General features: G+C 43.8%; 1 protein-coding gene across 1 annotated transcript in view; it reads right to left on the bottom strand.

Moving 5' to 3' along the window:
- The window catches only part of ADCK3 (aarF domain containing kinase 3), a 36,475-nt gene extending 18,296 nt beyond the window's left edge, over positions 1 to 18,179 (bottom strand). The window contains exons 1-4 of the mRNA XM_009708186.1: positions 17,984 to 18,179; positions 14,984 to 15,394; positions 13,658 to 13,724; positions 4,307 to 4,381 (exon numbers count right to left, since the gene is read on the bottom strand). Of these exons, the coding sequence (XP_009706488.1) occupies positions 4,307 to 4,381; positions 13,658 to 13,724; positions 14,984 to 15,394; positions 17,984 to 18,160 (730 nt within the window). The 5' untranslated portion in view covers positions 18,161 to 18,179. The remainder of the gene's footprint in view (positions 1 to 4,306; positions 4,382 to 13,657; positions 13,725 to 14,983; positions 15,395 to 17,983) is intronic.
- Positions 18,180 to 19,200: the final 1,021 nt, after the last annotated feature.

Consider the following 19,200-nt stretch of genomic DNA (forward strand, 5'->3'; position numbering starts at 1 on the left):
GTGCCTGGAGCCTGTCAGCTCTTCCACAGCAGAGGCAGCAGGCAGATGCCCTCAGGAGTGCTCGACCCATGTTTTCCTTTCCAAATCCAGGACTGGCGTAAACCCTTTCAAATCTGTGTGCATCTCACAGCTGTATCACTGCTTTTCCACCTCCTTTGCTAGTGTCAAATGGAGAACTAATCACTGGACTTTGCGTATATTAGTTTTTAGGACCATCTGCCACAAAAACTTTGGGGCAAGGGAAGAGTCAAGAACATAGCCTAAGCACTTAGGACTGACAACTCAAGGAGATTGCATTATTCCTTTGCATAAGAAAACAACTCTACATTCAAACCTAGGCCAGCCGCCAGCCCTTCGGGGCTCTGCCCGGCCTGGCATTTGCACAGTGCCTAGTCGAACGGCCTGGTACAGGTCGTTAGTAAGTTATAAATCTGACCTTGAACCCAGAGTCTCTTTACTAGTAATGGCAGCTATTTAGCTGGGCACTCTTTCATTTTTATTCCTGGAAATTTATTCTACCCTCCAATTCCCACCCTGTGTCAGCCTTGCACTTTAGATACGCACTCCAAATACTGAGACTGCCATCAAGGTCACCGGTGACCGAGGAGGTTATTTTTAATTAGCTACATCAGCCTACCAAGAAAATTCCCACTGGAAATCAAGTATAGCTATCTTCTTTTTAAAAGAATAAGATGAACCAAACCACTTATTAAAGAACATGAAGAGGGCAGCATTAGGCCCTCAAGCCCTTAAAAAAAACCCAAACAAAACAAACAAAAAAACCACCACACAAACCTGCACCTACTCCTCACAGGAATTTGGCAGTGGAAGGAATTCACATCCAGGACATCAGGCTTCCATGGAGTAGGGAGAAATTCACAAAAACTCTTGCACCAGATTTTTTTGTCCTAGGATAAATCCCTTAAGAAGTGAATTGTTTATGGAAACAGAGACAACCCGAGGCACAGCGAGAAGGCGGCCCTGCGGCTACTAAACAAGGGTGGGAAAATTGAGCAGGAAAAGACTGATCAGCACTAGCACAGTTGCTAGAGAACATGCAGGAGAGTAGGCATTTGTGGTTCCTCCATTTGATAACAGCAATGGAAAGAAGAAGTACAAGCCATGCTACTGGGATCACTTGTAGCTCAAAAGTTTCTGGCTTGTGGTTTTCTGACTGAAAGACCAGTGTTTCTAGCTCCAATTTAAAGGAGCAAAGAGACTTTCATTTGTACGGACTGGACAAGAGGAGGGTAACCAAGAGAAGGCTCTTTCCTGTCACTCCTGGATGCCAGTGAGAGCGTGAAGTTTTTAGGCATGCCTTTGGGCATATACACATCCCGCTTGTTTAAGTTCGAAGTGCCAAGAAGTCACTATTAATATCGCAGCAGCGGGGAGAGAAAAAGACATCCTCTTCCAGAGAACAGGACAATATGTCATCCTCAGCAGAGATGGGTCTTCGCCCAGGTTTATGGTGCTGCCAAGCCAGAAGACTTGGACACAAATGAGGAATTTTTGTAAAGAAATGTAGAGGTACCTATGTCAAGAGATTTCCCCCAAGAACAGCTAAAGCTGGTACTGCCAGAAGAACAATAAGAAAATGGGATCTTGGACTCAAGACTCTGTACATGGCCCCTGCCATGCATTTTTGCAGGAGCAGAGCCCATGAAGGGAGTTCTCATCCATGGAGCCTTACCCACCACTGTAAAATCCTGTGGAAAACACATCCAAGGACACTAGCCAGAGGCTGTAGCTGAGGCACCCAGAGACCCTCCTGTGTTCTTGGCCTGAGAAGCTCCAAGAGAACAAGAGGGCCAAAATGGTCTTTTACTTCTGCCTCACCTCAGTACTTGCTGCTGTCACTTTCTAACTCCCTTACCTAGCTTCAGAGTTGGCAGTCCTCATTGCCTTATTCTTTAATCAAGGTTTGTTCAAGAAAATTACTCTTCCCAAAGCATGACTCAGGCTGCAGAGCAGACTTCTGGCACCAAGTTATAGTTAAGGGGAAAAATAATCATTTTGCTAGCAAGCAGAAGAAAGTCTGAAGGTGCAATTGCTTTATTGCAAGGAAAAAGTTTCTGTTGCCCTCTAAAGAATCCTTTTTCATGCTGTGAGGAAGAGAAACAAAGCTCATGTTATTTCCTCAAATTTCATAGCTCTGCAAGCTCATGTTTTCACTTTGGGGTGTGCCCAATTAGAAAATAATCTGGCAAGCAGAGAAATACCAACAGTTGTGCAATTCCTCCTCTGTCAAAAGCAAAGCAAATCATCAGCTTCCAACAGGTATGAACAACCTGTCAAACATCACAAGCACTCAAAGCAAAAGCCTTCAAGGATCCTCTACAGGACGGGCCATGTTTGCCTGAATGCATGCTTTTAAATCAAAGCAAAGAAACCCACCCAGCCTCAAACACCTCGGGTCATGGAGAGAAACAACAACTCTTTGCCAAGGATCCTTTTTCTCTGCTGGGCTGCTCTGCATTGCCTAGCTGTACAGGGAATACAAAGATGCAAGCATTAACAGGTATGTCCTGGGTGGCACACAACCCCTCCCTTGCCCCTGTCCCCCACCCACATCTGCTGGGGTGTTGGTTTTTGGTTTGGGGGTCATTTTTGAGGGAGTTTTTTTGGTGTGTATTTTTTGGGGGGAGGTGGGGAGAGGGGAGTTTAAAGTGCTGTTTGCGTGGGTTTGATTTATTTTTTATTATTTCGCCCCTCGAAATTTTTTCAATTTCCAGCTACGCCAGTACCTCCTGGCATAGAGGTTCACACCTTCTCAGTCTCCATTCCCCCCCTACCCCCAAAGACGACCAGGGAGAAGACAGAAACTGGCCTCACAGTAGAATACTACCGGCCATAGAGTAAAATTACAAGGACCCAGCAGTTGTCATTATCTCAAAGCAACGCTTCTGAGCCAGGAATGATTTTTTACCTCCAGCTGCAAGTGCTTAGCCCTTTCTTCCATTCCCTCCAGCCACTGGAAATAACCTAAACACACTAGCCAAACCAGACAGAGCATCTGAAGACCAAACAGCCTGCAGTAACTTTATATTTTGCACTATCCCACCAAAGCCTTTTGTGGACAAGAAACAAGTGAATGGAGCCAAAAGCTTTAGAATAATCTCATGTACACCATGCCCTTTCTATGCCTTAAACCATTCACCTGCGCACAACCTTTCAGTACCACCATATTTTACCAACACATAAGCTTAGAAGCAGCCACCATGACATGGCTAGGTACAACTCAGGAACACTTTACCTCCAACTTCAAACAAGCTAGGAAGAAAACAACATCAGGTCAATTTGCACAGCACAGCCTTTTGACCTGTTGTGAGAATCCTTCAGAAGATGGCAAGAAAAAAAAGATACTGGAAATAAGGAATTGCCATTTAACATGTATATAAATTGTTTTTGTCTCCCTTTGAAGAGAGCCATCCTTGGAGCTCCTACTAGGTAGAACATCCTTAAATTTCAAATAGAGTGCAACCACTAACAACAAAGTTTTCAGACATACGGGCTCACATACAGTTTCCATACTGATAGAACTACATGGTTTCACTGAACAGTTTAAAAAAATTTGTTAGGCCAAGACAATCCAACAGCAGGCACAAGTATAATATTCAAACTTATGGGTGGCTGTGGGAAAACAAGCTGTAGGAATTGTGCTGGGATAAACTCATTCTCTCACATATACCTCTGACTTCTGTCTACATAGTGAGGTTGTGGTATACTTAGATTGGAAAAAAGAGTCTGGTGGTGGAGAAGTATTATGTTAAAAATAAAAGAACTACCCACATCCCCCTGTTATTCTGATTGCCTTACTGTCCCAGCTTTCAAAAGAATAAAGTTTTGCAAATGCAGGTAAATTGTGTCTGGGGAAAAAAAAAAAAAAAAAAAAAAAAAAAAAAAAAAAAAAGACAGACTATAGAATCATAGAATGGTTTGGGTTGGAAGGGACCTTAAAGCCCACCCAGTTCCAACCCTGCTGCCACGGGCAGGGACACCTTCCACCAGGCCAGGTTGCTCCAAGCCCCATCCAGCCTGGCCTTGAACACTTCCAGGGATGGGGCATCCACAGCTGCTCTGGGCAGCCTGTGCCACTGCCTCACCACCCTCACCGGGAAGAATTTCTTCCTCATCTCTCATCTAAATCCACCATCTTCCAGTTTAAAGCCATCGCCCCTTGTCCTATCACTCCCTGCCCTTGTAAAAAGTCCCTCCCCGGCTTTCTTGTCGGCGCCTTTAGGTACTGGAAGGCTGCTCTAAGGTCTCCCCGGAGCCTTCTTAGCCTTACCATTAAGAGGCTTACCATTGCGTTCCTCAGGTCTAAGGCTCTTCTTTGCAACTTCTGCCAACGCCCCAATGCCAAGACCAACAGCTAGTCCTTTAAAATAAGATAAAAAAAGACTCAGGTCAGAATTAAAAAAACATTGAGCCACATAGAGAGGCATTTTTGTAATTAACCTTAAGCCACAAGTCAAACGCACAACAGAAAAACCACTTGATTAGAACATCTTGGCTTTTGCAATGGAGTCATCTTTAAGTTTGACACTGAACTGTTTTCTCCTGTGCTTCAGCTCACCATGCCAGCCAGGTACGACAGGCTAGGCCAGCCTGGATGCCCGGCTCCTATAAAGCACATCGAGTGCTACTTGGAGCTCTCCGCTCTGGCTGAGCTCCTGCTGTAGACTCAAATCGTGGGGTTTAGAAGAGGGGAGGAAGAAAGCTCACAAACATGGTTCTCAAAGTACAATTCTCAGGAAAGAACAGAATCCTCCTCACCCCCCACCAGGCCACCACAGTAGGGGGAAGCAAAACTGTATTTAGATGAAGCCATCACCAGTAGAGTTTAAGGCCCTGTGACCCTACTGTCTAAGCATTCAGGCGTATTTGTGCTCATCCGCTGTCTGACTTGCATGTGCTCGTTGACTATGATGAATAGAAACACGTTTTTCTTGAGGCCCACCTTATCCAAGCAGCATTGCAACCTGCGATTCCAAGGAGCTGTGCTGAAGTGTAACCTCACACGGCAACACTAAGACCACGAGACCAAACACCAGCACTCCACAAGCACTATCACCCTTGCAAACTGAATTCTAGGCGTTGTCTCATAGCCACAGATTAACTGCAAAAGCAGCATTATCTGCCTCCACTAACCTGACCAAAGCCACCAAAGATTAAATGAGATGCAGACCTAATCATGCAGTAATCCATACTACCAAATGTCTCACTGCCTTCTCAATTTCAAAATATTTATTTTTCTGCATAATAAATGACACAGACCGCCAGAACAGCCAGATGTCCCTCACAGCTCCTCAGCAAGGGTGCATCCCGCCATGCCTTGCTCCCACACCACCAGCAGTACTGGGTGTGCGTGTTTTCCAAGCACCCCAAGCCCTCCTCGAGGCACTACTGGGCAGCCTCCCAGGTGAAATAAGTGGGGGACACAGTCAGTACAGGGAAGGGAGCGTGGCTGACCAGCACATGGCATTTTGTGCATATGTGCGGAAGGAAACGCGTGCGCATGTTTTCTAGCCTCAAGTGAGACAGCCTGGGCACAAACAAGTTGAACCTCATCTTGCATTGAATTTTTTCCTCTCTCCCACCAGGTGATTACAACCTCACCTCCACCAATAAAATCTCAAACTTGCACAGTGCATCTGCTTCAGAAACAGCTCCATCTGCAATCTTACAGATTACATGCACTGGGCCAAAGAATTCAGTGTAAGGTGAAGCACAGGGCACAGGAGGCATCAGTGACGTTACAAGGAGGACGTTGCGAGGACTGCTTCCAGGGCCGCTCCCAGGCCACTTAACTGTCAGACCACCTTTCATCCTCCACTGCACATGAATATTTAAGAGGATATGGCATAATATAGAAATCTACATTCAGAAAAAAAAAAATATAACTTTCACAGGACACCATGATTTTAACGTTATAATACTTAGATTAAAAAGCCCTGAAATAATTTTTGTATTTGTTGTGGGGTTTTTTTTTAATGTAAGTTTTTCATGTTTTCTGAAAGTTTTCCTATAGAGGTACAGCACTGAAATGCCAAATTTAAGTCTAAGGAAGTCTGCTGTTACTAGCTAACTTGTGCAGACCCGTCAATGCCAAGCCATGCATGACCACCGAGCAAGTCTGTTGCACAAGAAATCCAGAGATTTTACTAGCTGAACAGCGAGAAAAATATCCCTACGCTCCACAGGAAAAAAGTAAAGAGACTTTTCAAACACAGCATAAACACTATCTATTAAAACGCTGATAAACGCTCATCTCCAATCAGATCCCACATGCAAGACAGCAACTTGGAGCAGAAAATACTGAGAGTGTCAGACAGGAAGCCAATGACGATAGATACCTCATCAACGAAATGAGATTTTCTAGACTGAATACCACTCACAGAGCACTTCTGTTGGCCTTGATCCCACTTTCACCACTTCCAAAGCAAGGCTCCCCATCAGAAGTCAGCTTGGTCATTATCAGAGCTAGACTGGACTGGGCTGGCAGTCATTGGTCCCAAATTAAATACGTTGCATCTCCTTCTAAAGGCTCTGTGTTCACTACTGAGATTTACTGCCTGCACCTAAAATAAAACATGCCTAAAGTTTCTAATCTCTTTTCACCATTAAGACACAAACCACTTCAAAAGCAAACAGAAGACTAGGAACCAGATTCTACTTTGTCTTCCAGAATAAAGCTGAAGAAGTTCTAGCATGCTCCAAAGCAGCTTGTGGTTTACATCAGTGTAGGCAAGATTGGACTCCAAACGAACGTGTGTCGCACCTCCCCTCTTATGGACGTAGACAGTTGAGCATTTGAAGTAAACCATACTGTAGACTATACTAGAAAAAGAGCTTCTCTTACAATAGGTGCTCTCAGAATTTCGTCACTGCTCCACTCCATCCAATTTGCTAGAAAATGAACTCCAGTCATCAGTCAACAACTGTTTCAAATGAACTAAAGCCAGGCATAATGTTTTCAGTTAAACAGCTGCTAAGGTTTACAGATCTGAAGTTTAAATAAAAACTCCAAGCATCTTCAAACTATAACCATGGTGCACAGCAGGATATTTAGCTCAGAGCATTACACCAAAATGCAATGCAGCATTCCTACTTCAAGCCTTCAGTAACCACCTGGAAACATCTCAAGGTGTATGCAGCCCTGCTCTCAAGGTGGTAGCAGGAGGGTAGATAATACGCTTGGGACTGTGCGGGGTCAAGTGTAGCTTGGGTGTTTGCTGCTTCTAAGCAGTCAAGCTTGCAAAAAAATGAAGTCAGCTGTGTATGTAACCTTCTGTCACTAAGAAACAGGTAAAAATCCAAGTTGTATTTCTCATCGAAACAATATCAAATCTTGGTCTTTTCCCTGAACATCCAGGGCTTAGAAAAAGCTGCCACTTTTTAGAAGTCTCAGTTGCTCACTTTATTCCTTTGCTCTTACCGAGTTATTATCAGAACTATGAAATTAAGGAATTAAATAATGGTCTAAATTCCTCGTGGCTGTAACTCCACCCACTAACATTAGTACTAGGGATCAGCTGACCTGAACTTCAGGAACATATTACCTACTCCTTTACCAACTTGACTTTCATTCACTGTGGCATTTGGAGCACAAACAGCTCACACACCAAAAAACTAGCATGGAAAACTTCACCCTTCCTCATCTTACAAACCAGATTAACACTCTAGGGTTCAGAAAGCAAGTACCAGACAGGAGGGCTCAGAGCCACAACACTGATTTCCTGAAATGCCACCAGATTTGTTTTCCAGGCTTCTTTTACACACCCCCCCATCTGAAAGGCTGTGGTCTAGGCACATGTTATTTGAACACAAATAATGCTGTGTACTGGCTCTGGCCGAGATAGAAGTTAAATTTCCTTTATAGCAGCCTGCACCATGCTGTGTGCTGGATTTATGACTAAAAGTGTTGATAACACACCGATGTTTTAGCTGTTGCTGGCCGGTGTTTGCACAGCGTCAAGGCATTTTCTTTTTCCCACTCCAACCCTGCAATGAGTAGGCTGGGTGTGGGCAAGAGGCTGGGAGGGGACATGGCCAGAACAGCTGACCCAAACCGATCCAAGGGAGATCCATGGAGGATGAAGGCGAGGATGAAGAAGAGGACGAAGGGAGGGGACCTTCAGGGTTATGGTGTCTGCCTTCCCAAGTAACTGCTATAGATGCCGAGGCCCTGCTTCCCAGGAGGGGGTTGGACATCTGCCTGCCAGTGGGGACTGGTGAAAGAATTCCTCTTGCTGCTTTGCTCGCACATTCAAGCAAAGGCGAGCTTTGCTTCACCTATTCAACTGTCTTTATCTCAACTCCCAAGTTGTTTTTTTTCCTCACTTTTTCTCTTCCTTTTCCATCCTGCTCTTGGAGGAAACGAGTGAGCAGCTGCACGGGGCTTCGCTGCCAGCCAAGGTCAACCCACCACACCTTGCCAGCCATTCACCCGATACCAGAATGGGTCATCCCTCCAAAGGACCGGCACGGCTGTAGAAAAACACCCTACTCCTCCTCTGGGCCACCAGTCTACTGACCTTGCACAAGTCACTCCTGACATCTTTCATTTTCCTTGTCTCTAAGATAAGTATTTCCTCCAAGATTAATCATTTTGGGACAATTTTCAGCATCACTGAACAGCCACAGTTCAGCACCTTGGAAAATAACATCCCTTAGCACCTCTAGAAAGTCAGACTCCTACATTTTGCACTTTACACAGACAGATTATTTCAGGACTGGAAAATGCCACTTGGTTTTATACCAGCAGAGTGCCTCTTCAGATATATTCCAGGCATCTCCAGCACTTGTTACACTTCAAACCAAGCCCATCAAGAGATGATCTGGAATCAGTTTTGTTCAGGAAGAATCCTCTTGCTCAGCAACTGACAAAACAAAACAAAGAGGAGACTGAATGGGCTGTTATCACTCTGCTCAGCCTGCCAAGCCCAGGGGTGGGCTAGACTCTCCTCTGGAGCAGCCTGTGCCCTGGTTTCAGTCACGTCAAACACTGCAAGCACCACATAGAACAGGTTGCAAGCTGCAGACAGTTGTGCATCGATTTCCACTAGCTTTCTGACCCTTAAATGCTCACCAGAAGAAAGCCATGCTTGCTTGTCACTCGCATGACAATCTGAATCCTTTCAGTCCTGTATACACTTCATACCTCAAGAGACTAGCTATTTTTCTTTTTCAAAATTGCTACAATCACATTAGAGCTAGACTTCACTGCAAGCTTCCCAGATTTTCTTTATTGCAAAAGGATCTTATTATATCATTAAAATAATAAACATGCAAACCAGGAGTATGATTAAGGGAGACAGAAACTGCTTAGAAAAGTCAAGTGATGCAAGGAAAGGAGAATGGAAATAAAGAAAAGATCAAGAACTGTGTGGGTGGAACCAATGACCCATCAGGCTACAAAACACGCATGGAACAAAAAACTGCAGAAAAATCTGTTTTACCAATTTAATCCTGGGAAGAAAAAACAAAATTAAATAAATAAAAATCAAGGATGATATTTAGTACTCTAAATACAGCTACCATCAGTCACTCCAGCTGCTGCAAGAAGCATAGAAAAATACATATAAAGGACAAAGAAGTTCAGCAGAGGATCTTGTGCTGATTACAGACAAACATTAGCTCAGTATTACATGCAAGCATTGGAGAAAATGATCTTCAGTCTTTCCAGCAAAATGTTCTTTGCTCCCAGAAGAGGTAAGAAGCCAGGCAAACTCTGCAGTCCCGGTATTTCTGCCTCCTGTTATTGATTTGTCCATCACTCACCAGAGTGTCCTGACACCACAGCAGAGAGACTGACATTCCCTATAACATCAGGGGGACAACAAAAAACATGCAGAGACAGGAGGAGGAACAATTCAAGTGTGAATGGGATCATGCCAATAGCATGGGAATTCAGCTATCAGAACCCCAGGAATAATTACATGAACTCTGCTTTTGACCTACTCAACATCTTTCCATCTTCTCCAAGTCTGTTCTTCTAACACAGAAATAAAGAAAAAAGTGGGTTTTAATCCCACCAAGAAAAGTCAGAGTCAAATGCCAGTTTGACTGGTGTAGAGGTGGTAGGGAAGTATCCACCTCAACCACTCTGTTTCCCACAATGATTTCCTAGGGTCTTCAAAATGAAGATGGCACCCCAAAGCACACAAGAAACAAATCATGCACAAAAAGCTTACTCGCTCTAAGCCACACTCCCTCACAGAGTGTGAGGGGCCTCCTGCCCTTAATTATTTTCAAGTCAATGCCAAAAGGCAGCTGGTAGAGCAGGAAATAACCACCCCCTCAACCCTGCTGTCCCCTATTTAATTCTGATCATTCGAATGTCCTTGGAAGCAAGGACAGAGCTGGGTCATTACTATTCCACACGTTAACAGTGACATCCCCTGCAAAAGGGCTCCTTCCAGCTGTTAACCATCATCCCTCAGCAGCAGCATCCCAAAAACCAATAATGTAATTGAAGACTCTCATTAAATCATCCTACACCTTGTTTCTGACTTCCATTGAAAAGGCAAGACAAGAGAAAATGCACAAGAGAGAACACAGACTGTGCAGGCACAGGGAACTTCCAGCTCATCTACCACTGAGCTTTGAAACACTTAATTTACTGCAAGCTTATCTTGCCTTCTCTAAAAAAAACCAAACATATATATATAAAAGTTGGGTTGGATCTTGGGAAAGTAAAAATCAATTCTCATCTCAGTTGGAAACTTCCTCCTATGCCCTCATGAGGCTCCCTTAATCAGTCTCACTCTTCAGCTTGAGGGTATTTTAAAAAATTGTACCTGTTACCTCTTGCATCGCTCCTGAGAATGACAGCCAGAAAGGACTGACAGTGAGGACAGTAAGTAGCTAGGAGAGGCACACAAGTGCTACCTTCCCCTGATCACAATCTCAGAGGAAAACAGTCAACCATAAGCCAAAGCTCACCAACAGCTTCAGAGGAATCAAAAACAGGTGAAAGTGAATGGTACACCATAGCTCTTGCCATCAGCTAATGTTTCCTGGTTTAAGCATTTAAAATGCTTCATAAAGGTGCAATTTGAAAAGAACATTCCTCATTAGATAAAAGCCAGTCAGGAAGAGCCACACTAGAATTAGCAGATAGGGTTTCACAATTGCACTGGCTTGCTCAAGGCCATGTGCAGGTCAGAAAAAACACTCTAAACGAAGCAAATAGCAAGCAGGAGCTGCTGCTCCCTATAAGTGGAGTCCCTCTTTCCATGCAGTTCTAGAGACCGTTTAAAGGTTCGTATCAGTCTGGATCAAGATCTGATCACTAAGAAGTAGTCCTTACAGGTAGTCCTTGCCATGTGGGGCTGCCCATGCTATTTCAGACTCACCACACCCCCAGAAACCTTCTTCAAGCATTACCCAGACTAGCAAAAATTATTACTACAGGATTTCTTAAACTGGAAAAAACCTACCTATGGGCCACATCTGTTGTTTATTAGCCAGTGTACTGACAACACTACTTCTCCCCGCTGTTGTGGGGAAGAATTCAGGGGGAAAGACAAGCAATGAACGCTAACAAGAGATTGCAGAGACCAGAGAATCTCAACACCATTTTTGCAACACAATGTCCCCCCAAAAGCAGTCTGAAAGCAAGAGCTCTGTCTTGCCAGCAATTTCAATCATATAAAACCAATAAGCGGAGGAGAATGGCAAGATCAAAAAATAGATGACACACAGAGATATGACTGAGGATGCTGCTTATAAATAGTCTCTTTCTTTCTTACCCTCCCTTCATGATTTTGGCTTGGCAGGTTTTGTTTTGTTTTTTAACCTGAGATTAAGAGAAGACAGGTAGTTAGTTACATTTCCCCTTGAAGCATGAGTCAGCCTTTCCTCATGCAACAGCCTCGGGTGCCAAGAGCTGGAGTGTACAGCAACAGCACTGGAACTCAAAGTTCACACAAAATTTGGTCATCTGCCACTACACATCCACCAGCTGTCAGCAAGCAGCTGCAGATAAATTCAGAAGATGACGGCTAAAAGTGCTGTGACACTTCCCATAAAAATCAAGGCTAGATTAGAGTATGCCACTAGAGCTTAAAAACAAAGAAGTCAAGGGAGTTTTAAAGTGATACCTTGTTACTCCAAAAAGCAGATCATGAATCCTGCTTCCCTTTAAGGAATACTAAGCATGCTGAGAAGCCAGTGCACCTGCAGCAAACTACAGGCTTAAAGAGATCTGAGCAGCATCAAAACCTTACATTACCACAAAACTCACTTGCTGTTTATTCCTGCACTGGATAGAATCAGTCCCTGCCCCCAACTCCTCCTACTATGCGTATCACTCTGACAGAGACACACAGAGAAAGAATAATTGTGGTTTTTTATACAATAGTTGATCTGAATTACATTTGACAGGCTATTTTTCTTTCTTGTGGGATCCGTAACACAAGGATGTCTACTTTGCACATGTGCTTCTCTATCAAATTTTGTGGAAGAGAATCACAAGAGCCACAAGGACCTAACACACTACTTGGGAGAGTCTGTTCACAGCCTAGATAGATTATTATCATCTCAAAACACTATGGTCACAAGAAAAAACAAACAGACACTACTCACCTAATGATTAGCTAAGTAAGACTAGCTGTGATCATCTTTTCCACCTGCAACACTGTGATACTTCCCTTTTTCTCAGGAACATGTTAAGTCCTTTAATGGCTTTGGATATAAGACATTAGATAAGCACCATCTGTTAATATTACTGAAGATATTTAGCTGCTTTTTAACATAGCAAGTTCTGCAAATAAAATTCACATAGGTTTCAGCCAGGTTGACATTACAAGCTCAGACTTTACATCCTTCCTGGGAGAAAACGGTTTATACTGGCTAAGTAAATTAAACCTTGACTATTATCTCCTCGCCCTCAAAAATCAATACCAAAAGGATATGTTTTATATTTAACCACTGTTCAGAGAAACAGCAAGGATAAGGTTGGGAAAAATTATTTTAAATAATAGCTGCTCCAGCTGTCTATGCTTGACAGTAACAGCATACTGCAAGGACTAGAAAGAGTTTCCTCAAAGTAAAGTCACACGTGCAGGACCAGCTATTTGTACAAACTGGGGAACAACCTGCACTTCACTCTCTCCCTGTCATTAAAACAGCACAGCCCAGTATGTGTTACCATAAAGACATGCAGTTCTACTATGCACTCCCAAATCATCTGCCCTACACTCTTAAGTGACTTTTTGGGTTTTTTTTGTCCATTTCAGCTCCAGGAATACATCAGCCTACTGTCTTAAGACAAATGAAAACCCATGCCAACTCTGTAGTTCTTGTTTACAGGTAGCTTGCTGAATGCATCTGAAAGGTCTGTTTAGGTGGGGAGCTTTTTTCTTCGCCATACTACCGCAGTAGCAGTTAGATATGATGAAAGAGTGCCAAGAAGACAAGATTCAATGTATAACTTCATTCTGACTGAAGGCCAAGATTCATAATTGTAATGAAAAAGCCCAAATTAAGCTCTGAGCTAACCAACTGTTTGTGGGAAAGCACTTTCCTATTAGCAAGCTTAACTAGAAAACAGAACCAACTAATGCTGCAGCAGGAGCGCTGTCACAGCCAGCCATCAATCAGTACGTGCAAGCATAGTGACTTTGCAGATGTGGGTGTGCAAACTGACCTCCGAAGTTGGCGAGCCTTCCGATCCTTGTGACGGGAACCTTCCTCTCCCGGGCCCGCTCACTGAGCTGCAGCAGAAAGAGGGGGAAAGGAAAACAAAACAAAAAGAAATCCACAAGTGAATCGGGCATCTGGTCAGCTACCTGCAAATTCAGAGTGCAGCTTTGAAAGCACTTGAACAACTCCGTGCTACAGGAAGGTTTTCTTGAACACCGAGCCTTATACATGTTGAGAGATTTTCAAGTGAACACACTGCAGAACAGACACACCATGAACTGCAATGTACACTAAGCAGAGGAGTGGACAAGAGGGTGGGAAAGATAGAAGAGCTGACAACCATGTTTAGAAACCCCAGTTCTACTTTCACCTCATCAGTCCTTGCATTTTGAACTTGGAGAAGCAGCGTAATGCCAACCCAAACTCCCTTCCACACATGGAATTAAAACTCATGGAAGGTTATCAGGGTCACAGTACTGTAGATAATTCACACACACACAACAGCCAGAGCAGCAGAAGTGTACAGTTTCAAAGCAACACTCTCAGCGAGTGAACCCCCAGTAGCACCTGATACTGGGTTTGGGGAAGGAGGCAGAAGGTAGAGCAGATGGCAAGTATCGCCACTGTGAATTCTGCTGTGGGCTTTCTGCTCTTACACAGAGGCATGAAGCACTACAGCAACAATCATGAGCTATGCAATGTACTGATGCTCAGGGCAACACTCCCTCCGCCTCTCAAAGGACTGCATGACACAGTACAGGAAGGCTCAGCCTTCACTGAGAGGAGCTTAGGACCAATTCATTCTTCACAGCCATAGCAAAACAAGTAGCTAGAGGGAACAGGGCCCTTCATGAAGACAGACTCTTCAGGTCAGTCTTCAAACCTTTGTAGCCTACAGCTGTCCCCACCTGCTCAACATTTCACCCCAAAAAGTAGGATGAAATACAGACCCTTCATTACTGTAATATGTATCAATAAATAAATCAAGTCCTCATAGTCCAGCAAATGAATGGAGAGCTCCTGTTAATATAAAATTGAAGTCTAACCCTATGTATGCTTTTTAAAAAACTTCTCACATCAGAACATCTGATATAGAGGGGGGCAGGTGTGAAAGGAGAGCCTGAAAAGCTATTGACAGAATAAATATCACAGAGATCAGAGCTAATGAGCACTGACACTTCCCTCTTTTGCTTCCACAAAAGGGAACAGTGAAAGAGGAAGAAATGAGAGAAACACAGGAGAAGGCGAGTAAGAACGTTCCAGTATAGAAAGCATAGTACTGAGAATCTTTAATTAAAAAAAAGAAAAAAGAAAAAACCAAACAACATACCATCTGTTTGTAAGGTTTCTGCTCTGAACCCGTTTTGGCCTGTCTAGCTTTATCAATATCTTCAGCTGTTAATCCACTAACAGAGGAATGGTCTTGATGAAAAGCCCTGTTTTGTCCAAAGGCAGCAGCAAAAGGATTTCCAGGGTCCCTAAAGCCTCCAAATAACCTTGCATCCATTTTGGGAGGGAAAGGCTTCTGACCCATGCCAGAATCTCCAGTTTCACCAACACTTCTAAAAGGTCCATTCATAGTGTAAGAGTTAGCAGGGCCTTCACCGCTGCGTTCGTCAGGCTTGCCGGAGGCCGTGGAGAAGTCCGTGGGAGCATCTGATGGCTCTCGGGCTGAGAAGTCATAGTCTTTCCCAAAATCCTCACTGAGATCAGTTAAGTTCTCCTGCTGTTTGCCTAGTTCCTGCAAACAATAATAGAAATACTTCAAGAAAAGAACTTAAAACCTGCTCTCTACCCATCCACAGTCCTCAGAGACAGGCCTGTATCTAGGCTGTCACATCTCCACAAGAAGTAATTTGTAGAGATTCTGGCACTGCAGACATTCACAGTAAGAGACACAAAAAAGGAAGACACTGAGAACACCTGGGATCACTGACAGTCTTACAGCCCCACTGATGGGACAAATTCGTCAACAGCTTCTCAAATAGCCGTGACTGGAGACACCTTGGTTCTACATACACTGCCAGGAAGGGTCACCAATTGTGGAGTTCACTAGAAGCAATACACTGCTCAGAAACAACAGGTGATGGGAGCTGCAATATCACACAAGGTATACTTAGAGGGGATTAAAAAAAAAAAAAGGCTAAACCTCATAATATTCACTTCTTAACCCTACTAGGCGCCCTCCTCCCATCCCATCTCTAATCATGCAATGTCAGCACTTTCAAGCTCAAAGCTACCCGAAGCAATACCAGATACCTACCTAGAGGCACAGTAAGCTCAGCCTTCCATGGCCATGGCATTACCAACTGCAAAACACATTTCATTATTCAACCACTGAACTATGGTAGGGTTTGTTGTCATCCCAAAAGAAATAAATGAAGTTCTGTGCTTGAAGCAAGGATAGCAGCATCAGACACAAAAACACTCCAGGAAAGATTCTCCTGACAGTCTTTTCTGTTCTGTCCTGACCTGCAAGAGCTGTCCCACTAAGTACAGATATTTTCCACCACTTTTCCATGTGGGAAGAAAAAAAAAACAAAACAAAATCACTAAAAAAAAAAAAATCAGCAGCAGAGCATTATCTCCTATTTACTTGTTACTTGACATATTCTGGTTACCTATCTCAGCAGCGGCAATACCATGGAAGAGCTGATGACTATTACAGCCAATCAACAGGATTTTAAATCCTGCTGTGGTCAGGCAAGCAGGCAGCAAATTTTAGGCTCTTTCCTAAACACTAATTACATTTCCCTTCCTTACAGAAAAAAACAGAACATGGTCTTTCCTGTTATTCAGCAGGTCTCGTGCTATTCTGAACCTCAACATCACAGCAGGGGGGAGAGGAGAAACCTGTTTACAGATGGAGACTGTGGCCACAATACTGATTGATGATTTCAAGCAAGCCAGCCTCCCTACCTCCATACTTTAATTTTAAAAGGCATGTCAGACAGCCAAAACCCTGTCACAGATCAAAAGAAGTGAAATACGGTCACTTAAACATAAAAGCTTTCCTCTCTTCAGAAGAGAAAAAGTTGTAGCTTCAGACTACAGATTTCTTACCAAGCCCTGCTTTGGCAGCAGCTTCTCATGCAACTCACAGAACGCAGGGCAAGTGTTCTGCAGGTGTGCTTGTGGGGCCTCCCTTGTGCACAGAAACAGGCACAGACACAGGAGAACATCATCTCTCTCTCTCTTCTTGGATGCAAAAGGAGGACAAAGGCAAGACAAAGCACCATCCCCATAAACAAACACACTTAGGGCAAGCTTCAATAGAACCAAGGAAACACACGCCCAGGTCCTAGGACTGAAGCTACAGACTGCCATGATAGACTAAGCTCATTGCATAAAAACATCAAAATCTCACTCTTTGTTTTCTGTTTCAAAAATTATGATCCGAGCTACACTGTCTTTCAAAAGGATGATAAAGGAGGATGATAATTTTTGATTAAGAAAAGCTCCTTCCCTGAGACAAGCCCCATGTTTTCAAGAGACCATGATAGTCTAAGCTCATTGCATAAAAACAACATCAAAATCTCACTCTTTGTTTTCTGTTTCAAAAATTATGATCCGAGCTACACTGTCTTTCAAAAGGATGATAAAGGAGGATGATAATTTTTGATTAAGAAAAGCTCCTTCCCTGAGACAAGCCCCATGTTTTCAAGAGATAGCAACACAGCAAATGTGGAGGTCTTTTAAATCCATCCCCATGTCTGGTGACAGAAGCTGCTGCTTTAAAAAAAAAAAAAAAAAAAAGAGTCTGGCTTTCCTTATGTTCATCATTTGAAAATCAATTCCAAAAATCCAGCCTGGGCTGTAAGTGATGAACATGCAAACACCTGGCCCTGAGCCATTCTGAAAAACATTATGTGCGCTAATTCTGTCAGGAAAGGAAGCAACACTGAGATAAATCCAATTCACTCTAAAAGAGCACATTCACTTAGTCAAAGGAGAGGTAATCAATGACTGAAGTTTAAAGGAGACTTTAAATAACAAAGCTGCTGCCCAGTCTTAGCAAGAGCTTGATCTTTGACAAGATGAGGTGAATGGAGCACCTTTCATTTTCAGCACGTCTTAAACACTCACTAACGGAAACAGAAACACTTTGCAGTAACATTCCCCTCCCATTCCTGTCCAAGCACCTACTGCACGCCACAGAAATCCTGAGGAACTCCCAGAGCATCGCAACATCTGTATTATCGATCCAGCACTTCAGAGCCACGTTCTAGTTCACAGTGCGAGTTCTTAGCCATTCTCACAACAAAACCAAAAAGTACCTGGAGGAAAATCAAAACATCAGACTACACTGTGCACAAAAAGCTTTCCTTACCTGCATCTTCCCCAAGGCAGAACTGAACCGTTCTTCAGCAGTGGCCTGGAGAGTCCTTGCAATGGTAACTGCATCACCCCCAAGGAGCACCTGCCGAAGCTGTCCTGCTTGGGTTTCTAGGACTGCTTTACTAAGCTTTGTCAAACCTCTCATGACCATGATGGCATCACCCGCCATGACTGATGTCTTTCCGTCCTGAAAGATGAAAATGGAAGAAGGAAAGGGGTAGGGGGTAAGGAAAAAAAAAAGGCAACAGGTCAAGGAACAAGTTTGCAACCAGTTTCAAGTCCCTTAAGAGCCAGTGGCATACCCCAGGCAATCTCCTTCTGCTTTGGCAACCAGCCGCCATGGGAAATTGTTTGCAGCTCAGATAGTACATAGGCCAGCTTGAACGACAGCTAGTTAGCTGAGCTTACCAGGCAAAGCGAGAACTCTCCTTACGACTGTTCATGAGTTAGGGTAATGTTCAGGACTCCACACAAATATTCAAGTTACCATTGACCAGGGGAAGCAAAGACAGGTGAATGACAGTAACACTGCAAAGATGGTCTTCATTCCTTCCAGATGTTTAAAAAGGATTAAAAGCATTAGCATTTCACCTTTAATTATTATCAGGCCCTGGAACATATTCTCAGGGCCTGATAGCACAGACAAAGTGCGCTGACAACTGTCACATCCCGTTCCTGCCCTGGAGCTATGCCTGCTCATTTTACATAGCCAAATTTCTTTGCCCCCACACTAATGAGTAAGCTTTGTCTGTCCTCCAAGGGTAGCCTGCTCAGTCCCCAACCTGTAGCTCACTCCGCTACTTTTAATTGGAAACTCAAGTATGCTCAGAACACCTACCTACCACAACATTTGCAAAGTACTGCACTACAGGGCTAAATTTTTGACACAGTCTCCCTTCTTGTTCAAGATGGACTGCCTCTCAGATCCATAACAGTCTGTGCAATTTCAGTGTCTTCAAATACAAACTGGGTACTGTAGGATGCAGGACAGAGCATGTTCAAGAAGAGCAAGTTCCATCGACTCCCTTGTCCCAGCCTAGAACCAAGCTCAGGCTCAGGACACTGGCTTGCCTACATCACTGTGGTTCACGTAAAAGAAAATCAGGAGTGGCTGAGCTGCCAAAACCATTTTGCAAGGGAGATTTTCACCTGCTTATTTCACTCCTTTCCCACATCTTTAAAGCACAGTCAGGGTGACCGTTCAGGGCT

The sequence above is a fragment of the Cariama cristata genome, unplaced genomic scaffold (genome assembly GCF_000690535.1).
Source record: "Cariama cristata isolate BGI_N322 unplaced genomic scaffold, ASM69053v1 scaffold539, whole genome shotgun sequence".
NCBI lineage: Eukaryota > Metazoa > Chordata > Aves > Cariamiformes > Cariamidae > Cariama > Cariama cristata.